Source organism: Salvia splendens, chromosome 4 (genome assembly GCF_004379255.2).
Source record: "Salvia splendens isolate huo1 chromosome 4, SspV2, whole genome shotgun sequence".
Taxonomy (NCBI): Eukaryota; Viridiplantae; Streptophyta; class Magnoliopsida; order Lamiales; family Lamiaceae; genus Salvia; species Salvia splendens.
This window is the reverse complement of record NC_056035.1, coordinates 587734-597363: the sequence shown is the minus strand read 5'-3', so window position 1 is coordinate 597363 and position 9630 is coordinate 587734. Positions and strand designations below refer to the sequence as shown.

General features: G+C 36.7%; 1 protein-coding gene across 1 annotated transcript; it reads right to left on the bottom strand.

Moving 5' to 3' along the window:
• Positions 1 to 5616: 5616 nt before the first annotated feature.
• Positions 5617 to 7718, bottom strand: LOC121801198 (ethylene-responsive transcription factor RAP2-12-like). The gene is made up of 3 exons (XM_042200651.1): positions 7316 to 7718; positions 5971 to 6907; positions 5617 to 5860 (listed from the first exon to the last, which is right to left on the bottom strand). Exons 1-2 carry the CDS (start codon positions 7596 to 7598, stop codon positions 6018 to 6020), a joined length of 1173 nt encoding a protein of 390 aa, XP_042056585.1. The 5' UTR covers positions 7599 to 7718; the 3' UTR covers positions 5617 to 5860; positions 5971 to 6017.
• Between the last annotated feature and the right edge of the window lie 1912 nt (positions 7719 to 9630).

Sequence of the window (9630 nt, the reverse complement as noted above, 5' to 3'; positions counted from 1 at the left end):
GTTCATTGACTTTATGTGTTATGCTGTATTTAACTCTTCTAAGTTTCGCCAAACGTTTTTTTAAATATTTATTAATGATTTTTCAAATTTCAAAAACTGCACTTTATTAATAAATTGGAAACAAAATTCTGGTTGGGTATATATAATTGCTAACATAACTATTAATCACGTGATATTAAAGCAACTAAATTCATTGATTTTAATGGTTCTTGATTGGCTAACCGAATTCGTTTGTTAGATTAATGATTATTATTATCGTGATATGTTTTTCTTTAATTTTGGTCGAATTAATTAACCTCACTTCATAATTTTCCATTTTTTGTTTAAAATTTTGATAATAATTTCAACAACATTAAGGAGAACAAAAACGCAAATTTTAACTGCATTATGCTACTACTTCCTCCGCCATTAATACAAGATCAATTTTAATTAGGCATATATTTTAAAATATATAGTAGTAAGTGAGTATAAAATATTAATGGAAGATGGATCATTCTAATTAATTTTATATCACATTGGAGAAGAAAATACATTTCATTTTCGTATGCATAAAATATTTATTCATTATTATAATAATGATTGCTGTGGTAATATTCCAGCTGTTTACAGCATATGCTGAAATACTCGGTGGCTTTATATTATTTTTTATTTTCTGGCATTTTCCTATAACCGCTTCAATTTTACTACCATAAATTTTATATTTGCATCACATTTTGCTACATTATCCTTTATTCCTTTAGATGGATATTACCGAAGCCCAAGGTGATATATTATCATAACAAACCGTAATTTCTAAAATGTTCTATTTAATTAAAAATATTAGTATTAATTTTATTAGTTTTAATATACTTATTAATTATGTTAAAATTTATTATAACATTGACTTTGCCCATCCCTAATCATTTCCCTAAAAAAGCATTAAAGCAAAATATTCAACGAAATCATGAAATTAATATAAGTATTTATTAATTGTGTCAAAATTTATCATAACTTGGCCCATCATTATTTCACTTCCCTAAAAAAAGCATTTAAGCAAATATTCAACGAAATAAAGAAACGTCACGTTTATTCTTAATTAAATACCTAATTCTCAGAGAAATGGAAAATTGACCAATAATTTTTATATACTATATAGTACGTATTATAAATTGTGGGCCTATCGATATATATTCATCAATTTCATAGTAGTATACCATAAAATAATAATAAAATAAGATATTCTCCGCTTCTTATCAATATTCCTTCTTATCAACAAATTTCTTATACTTATCAAACTCTACGCCGACAAAGAAAATTAATATAACTCAAGAATTTTAATGATCCAATTAGTCAAATACGAGTAATTATAGTATCGTACTATCCACAAATATTTTTCTAGTATGTTGAGTCCATATACATTTACTTGTAATTATAATTCTCATTTCTCACATAAAGTACATGTTAAATAATGACCAAAATACTAATTTAATTGAAATTCTATTACAGACTATCTCTTGGCTCTTTATGGAAGCATACCTCATAAATATCAATCCAATTAAATATATTTTTTGTCTCTACATTACTACTCATTTTATATATAGTATTAAATCCAACTTATATAAATGCAATAATAATTTCAAACCTCTAAACATTATCATTTCGATAAAATCATCACAATATTAATAATAAAAACATCTGGTACTCCTACTCAAACATTTACATTAAAATATTTTTATAATTCATATTAAAAAATTATTATTTTATATAAAAATTTATAGAGATGACAGCTTTGCCACGTGTTTGATACGTGCCCTCACGCTCAATCATCGCCGCAAAATTTAAAACCTTATCATTATTATTCCACGTTTTAGCAAATTGGCCCCTCAATTATATATATTCGCCGCAAACTCCCCTTATCTTTCAAAAATAGGCAACATTTATTCGTGAATATGATTGAACAATTTTTATTATGAGACAATAAACATGGGAAAATATTATTTCTCGTTTATTTGAATTCATAACGGTTTATTCGAAGTTGGATGGATTTTAATCTTTAAATGCATGTTATATTTTACAATATCCATGAACTGGGGAAATAATAGTATTAAAAAATCACAAAAATATCACTAAAATAATTGACAACAATATCCATATTCTTGTCAAAAGTTTCCAAGTATTTGTTGCATTCGAGAAAATGTAGGAGTATAAACTAAAAAATGGTATCGTATGTATATACAGTTACATATATTTATCAAAATCTTAAACCTATGTTATTGATAAAACGACAAAGTTAAGGTCAGGTGAAGCTTAATAAGTAGATGACCACAAATATGAACTTTGTGAAAGGTCATTAAGATAATCTCAAGCATATGCTTGTTGTCACTTTAATAGCAATAATTTGATAGCAACCCCTCTTAATATTATAATTATATAAATGATGCGGCCTTAAAAAAATGTACATGTAAATCATGAAAGAGAATACATGAATTGCCAAAATCAAAATGTAATTTTCAGTGGCTAACAACTTTAGATAGCAAAAACACTTAAATATATGGATATGCATGGCCTTTGTGTTTTATAGCCCCTGCCATGAATAATCAAAGTGTGTACATTCCATAGGAGATCAATCGAAGAAGGGAATTTGGACTTGTTGTGAACTCTAACACCAAGGTACCATTTCAAACACATTATCTACAAAATAAGCACCACTCACACCATCTGCATCGTATGCTTTTCATGTCCTCACCAATCGAAGTCGAACTTCTCCCTTCTTGTCACACTAACATAAGTATTATAGAACGAGCATGTGACAAGGCTTCTTCACTTATTAACAACCCTGGAATTTTAATTGGAATAACAACCCGACTATGATACAATAAAACCCTAACCCTTCCTTTTTAACTTCTCTCAATCACATATATCTCAACAAATCATGAATCTTCAACAAATGTGGATCGACTTTGAATTTGAAGCACAATATGGGATTCGATAACATCATACTGTGCTGCATAAACTGCATCAGCAATGCGACGCTCCAATGGATCAGCTTCAACTTGTTGTTTGTGGATAGAAATGGGAGAGGAAGGATGTTTATCGATGCCTATCTATGATATTCATAAGAGAACCCATAAGCAGTCATGCTTAACTCTTGAGTGAAACAGAGAATCGGTCTTCTATTCCAGGATGAAATAATAAGAGTACACCTATCTATCGTTTCTTATCAAATATTCCGAAGCCAATTAAAGTCTGCACCAATAATTTCTTATCCAATAGTTTGAAGCCTAATATAATTCTGCACCAAATCGAATATACCAGTGGCCCAAGAGATTGACAAGCGATATTTGATCTGTGGATCAACAATAAATTTCATCCCTATTTATCCATGAATGAAAACAATGGGATAGACTGAATGTATTGCCTTTTTAGCTTTTGAGGTCCATATCTTATTGGAATAAAAATTTTAAATGACTAGCATACATGTTTAGTTATATAGTAGAAATGGACTATAGTAATAAACTTATAAAATAATGTTGAGTCGATTCCATGATAACTCGTTCAATTTGGTTCGATTTAATTTTTTTAATAAAAGAAGTTGAGTGATACTCAATGTTTGTTCTTAATCAGGACAGAGATTCGAAATCGGTAAGGGCATCCACAATGGGGAGGATGATGGCACGCCCGATGGCGGCCATCGTCCTCGGGCGCGGACGATGCCTCCATTGTTGGTGCCCGCCATCGTCCGCGCCCTATGCCCACGCCCGATGCATCGTCCGCGCCATTGTGGGCTCGGCGGACGATGGCCAATCGTCCGCTCCATCGGGCGCCCCATTGTGGGATCGGCGGACGATGGCACGCGTTTTTGATTTTTTGTATAAATACCCTTACCTCACCTTCATTTGTAACATTTCATTTCACGATTCCACTCTCGAAAATCACATTTACTACGAAATGGATTCAAGTCCCAATAGTCCGATGTTTGGTGAGGCGCGTTGGCCGGGTACAGAACCCGACGAATATCGGCCGTTCGACGCCAACACGCAGTACGATCCCGAATTCAGTACAGAATCGTACAGTTTGGATGACATGGAGCCGTCTCCAAACCGACCCGTCGCCCCCTCCTGCCGCGCCGCCACCGAGGCCGCAGTCGCCGACGCCAAAAAGAAGCGGATCCAGCACCGCGCGGAAAAGTTGTCACCGTCGGGCAATTGCGAAGAGTGCACCCCCGGCCGTACGAACCACCAGCCGGATGAAACCCTCGTATTGGCGAGGTGTTGGGTGGATATATCGGAGGACCCGATATACGCAAACAACCAGAGGCAGGTGGCGTACTGGGAGCGCATCGCCGAGCGCGTACAAGCGCCAACGGGAGCAGCTCCGCAAGCACTGGGATCAGGTGAAGAAGCAAGTCAACCTGTTCGCGACGGAGTACGAGAAGTGCTCGAGGGAGCAGGGGAGCGGCGAGAGCTTGAGCGACGTGCGCGCTAAAGCGCTGTTGTCGTACCAGTCCCTGTACGGCGACTTCAAGCATGAGGCCATCTGGGCGCTCTTGAGGGACAAGCAGAAGTTCCAAGGCGGGATTCTGCATACCGGTGCGACAAAGAGGACGAAAACCACTGAAGCTGGTGGTTACACGAGCAGTGAAAGCGGAACTCGTCCGGTGGACCTCAACTGGACGTACGAGGACATTGAGAGATCCGGCACACCGATGTCCTCCATGTGTCCCATATGCGTCAAGGCTGCGAAGGCCAAGGGAAAGGAGGCGGCGACATCATCCTCGACCGCCGCCGCGTCATCGCCGATCCCGACCCCGAGCCCGACGGTCGCCGAGTATGAGTCGTTGGCAATAGCCTCGATGGCGAAGACGTTGTTGCAGACGCACAAGGCCCTCAAGAAGTGTACGGACCCCGCTGAAGCCGAATATCTCCGAGGGTTGATCGATGAGTTGCGCCGGAAGTTGGGAATTGCGTAGATTAGCCAACTTGAATCATGTAACTTTTGTGTAATTAATGCAATCTTCACCGGTTTTTTGTTACTCGTTGTGTTTATAAATTAGTTTGCATTATATATTTGAAAACATTTAAATTAATTAACAAAACAATAGTAAAACATATAGGGCGCGCCTTAAGACGTGGCGCGCCATAGGAAGTGCCATTGTGGATGCCCTAAGGACACCATTCCATGTATAACTCGAGCATTAATTAACTCTACCACCAAAACAAGATATGCGGAAATGTTTCTTTACTTGTTTCGCCACCAACTATCTTTTTGACTAGCAACAGGAAAACACCCAAAAATCTTTCAACCTTTTTCCCAACACACCTTTCAATTTTCACCTAACATTATCCTTTGCTTCACAAGTTGCCAAAAAGTATGAATTCACAAACAATTCAGCAAATATGTTTCACAAATTGCTATTAATATATACTCCTACTAAGTACATGTTTACTAAGCCAAACCTCATCCGCATAAATCAGCCACACAAACATTTTAATTAAAATTTAGCATATTTACAACATTCTAATATAAGATACTGTACGAATCTAGCTATAAAGAAAGATGCAAGCTGCCCTCCCAACTCCAGATATAACTACCACCTCATTCTGGAGATGATTGATGCAATGAACAAACAAATGGTGCTGGAAACAAACACGCAGATAGGGTATATAACATAGTATAAGTTTAAATGCGGAATAAATGATCCGTACAGGCATCCTATCATCATCATCATCATCGATTTTTCAATTTTTCAAACACAAATTTCATCTAGTTTTTACCTATGTAATGCACATTACGATTTAAGCAGACTTCTAGTAAAGCACCATCAAACGGCATTTGGCATGCTTTGAATTTTGCCATTCTTGATTGCTAGCAAACAACACACCTGCAGAAAAGCAAGAGAAAGATATCAACAACAAAGTAATAATGGATTCATCAAATTTCTATTACATATTTAAAGCAAATATAACTTTGAAAGGGGGCAAAAGCACTAACATGTAGCCTTATTTACAGAAAGGCAGCTTTTAAGCCAAGCTGCAGCATTAGATACTCCCTAGTATAGCTGGGACATCATCAAAAGACCAAAGATCCATCGCGCTTGCTCCATCTTGAGCTGTGTCTCCATTAAGGAAGGCTTCGAGTGAGGCTTGCCAATTGCTCTCGAGATATGGCATCTGAAAGAGCTTCATCTGGGAATCAAATGCTGATAGATCATCAGAGACGGTGTTCCCATCACTGGGTGTGAGATTTTCATGAATGGTCTTGGTTTTCTTTGCTGGGCCAGCATCCTCAGTAAAGTCAGCTTGTTCACCCTCAAGCACCGTTGACAGCATAGATGATATTTCTGAGGTTTTTACGCAGTTTTCGCCGAGAGGAAAGTCTGAGCAATCAAGAAGAGAATTGCTTTCCTGATCAGAGCTGAAGCAAACATTTGATCCATCAGTAGGAGTAAGTGGTTTTAGATTGTTCCCATCAGCTGTATGGTAGGTACCAGCATAGCAGAACTGCTTCATTTGCGGTTTCTCTTCAACGACGCCAAATGAATTGTAGTAGTCATCATTTAGCATGTTCATGAAATTCAGACTTTCATTCTCGTTGAGCTGAACTGCCACCAGGCTTTCCTGAAGAACCTCTTGACACGAGTTTGCCTTAACAGTACTTCTTGAAGCAGCAGGAGGAGCATCTTCAGGGAAATTCACCTTAGCTTTCTTGCCCCTGATCCTCCGAGCCTCAGTATCGTAAGCTCTAGCAGCTTCCTCCGCAGTGCTAAAAGTACCAAGCCACACACGAACCCCTTTCCTTGGATCACGGATCTCAGCTGCCCATTTTCCCCAAGGACGTTGTCTAATCCCTCTATACTGATTCTTCTTCTTTCTTTTTGAACAATTTCCTTCCTCATCGTCAGATTCAACGGTGTCTGTGTGTGCCACACCTTCATAAAAAGCAACAAGAGACCATAAACATCAAACAAGGAACACAATGAAGAGAGACCATCAGTATATCTGGGCTATTGAAAGAAAACTTCATACTATATTTCTATCTTCTTAGTTACAGGAACCAACATTAGATGCATAGGATCACACTTAATTACAAGATGCACATATTAGATCCATATAATTATAACAACGACTAAACAAAAAAACATATAATTAGAGTCCAATAACAGAACAAATAGTACTTGATATCTTTTAGCTCTTCTCTAAGACAAGTGCCGCGAACTACTGAACATTTACCAACTTACTTATAAAAAACGCAAAAAGGAAAATAAGAAAGCAAAAAGCTATGATAAATTCATTTCAGAAATTGCATGCTGACAAACCTAGCAACAAATCCGCCTCACCTTTTGAACCAGAACTCTTCGAAGCGGAGAAAGCGAACGGCTTCTTCGCGCCAATCTTGTCCTCAATGTCGGAATGATCCTTGAATTCCTGGAAATCAGCCTCGAAGTCGTCCTCCAAATCGACGATCGGCGCAGATCTCATATGCTTGGAGCGATAGCTGCCGCGATTCTGCTTCCTGTCCAAGCCGGCGACAGCGCTTCCCCACAGCAAATCCGCCGTCAGTCGCGCCGACGACCGGCTCGCCGGCGCCACGAAATCCGAGATTATAGCTCCACCACACATTGCAGGCTACACTACAGTATCTCTTCGATTCGTTGAGCGAATTCCTCGATTTTGCGAATGAAAAATAGGTAGGCTTTTTGGGGGGAAATGAAATTGAGAGAGAGAGTTGCGTGTGGCTTGTTTTTATACACGCGGAGAGGTTCGGGTAAAGAGGCAGGCAGGTGAGACATCGAGATGGTGGCGTGTTCAATTGACGATTTTATCCCCTTGAGGAGGCGAAATTACGAGTTTGAAGTTGTTTGACATATATGCCCTTGAGATAGCGTAAATAATTTCCTTAATTAAAGCTTAATTGTGTGTAATTTCTTTTTTTAGTTTCACCACCCGAGTGGGGTAATTACATATTTCATACAAAATATTTTACCTTTGTTTCAATTTAATACAAAAAATATTAAGTTTACATATTTCATACAAAAAGTTTACTTAGTGTTACAAAATAATACATTCTGTTGAATCTCTACTAACACCGTTACTTCCAATTACATCATACATACAAAAAGTTTCATCAATGCTTCAAATTAGTGCAAAAGGTTTAAAATTAAAACTTTCCATTAATTATTTCAAACACAGTTATTTTTATTACTCACAAAAATGAAAAACACATAGAAAAAAAAAATCACCACTCTTCACCATCAAATTTACGAATTGCATTTTATTGTCGAAATTTTCTCATGTAACAATGGAGAATACAATTAAAAAGATATTGAATCTTTTTTTGAAAAATTAAATATTGACTATTTGAAGCTCAAATTAGTCATTTTGTAAAGATGAAATATGGACTTATTTTATACTGTGTTCTATAAAGAATCCAATAAAAATAATGTATATTGATTGTTATTTTTTTCGAGTGATTAATTATATTAAATCTCTAATTATTCTTTTATTATGATGATAAATTGGACAAATTATAAACTAACTAACGGTGTTTAAAATATTTAACGGAATGTATTAGTTTAAAACACTAATGTAACTTTTTGTATGAAATATGTAAACTTGATACTTTTTGTACTAAATTGAAACAAAGGTAAAATATTTTGTATGAAATATGTAATTACCCCACCCGAGTGACTAAGTTCTCTTATTGGTATGTAACTATGCCAATGATCAATCTAGCAACAAAATAAAGAAATGAACATATAAATTAAAGCAAATGTTGTATCCAAATTAATAAAGATGAATAAAGTGTCTCACACCAACTCCATTTGCTAACAATGCTTGAAGTCTCATTTGCTAAATTAAATTAAAATAAAATGTGTGCTTACAAGAGTGATTAAGGGCACCCGCAACGCTGTGCCGTTGCGGTTCCTATGCCGTTCCGGCGGAACGGTTCCGCGGCGGCACGCGTTGCAGGCTCCGTTCCGTCGCCATTTCGTGCCCATGCCGTTCCTATGCCGTGTCGCGTTGCGTTCCGGAGGAACGCGGAACGAAACGTTCCGCCACGCGCTTAGGCGACGTGGCGGCCTCCCATTCGACGCGTGAAGCCCACTCGCTGCCCCGCGAGTGGGCTTCGTCCCGGTGACGCAATAATTCAATTTTTTTTTAAAAAATTCGAATTTAATAATAAAAAAAATTGCAACGGTAATGTGACCGTTTTTTTATACCCGTTTTGTATTTTTTTTATTTATTTATTTACTCTATAAATACTCATATTTCATACTTATTTCAATCACAAACACACATCTATTCCTCTCTATTTCCACCCCAATTTTCATCTCAAATCAACTCTGCTTTCCTTCTCCCAAATTTAATCAAACTAATGGATCCTTTTGAACAAATGCGTCAAATATTGCAACAATCACTTGAAGAATGAAATTGTGTGCTTTTAATTGTGTGCTTTTTATTTTTTTAAGTTTAAGTTGTAATTTTTTTTAATGTTGTGTGTTTTTTTAATAAAGTGTGTTTGTTTTTTAATAAAGTGTGTTTTTTTAATTGAATTTAGTTGGAAATAAAAAAAATGAAATTGAATGAATAGTAATTTAAGGAACGGTTAAGGAACAGTTAAGGAACGGAGGGTTGCAGGTTCTGTTCCTTA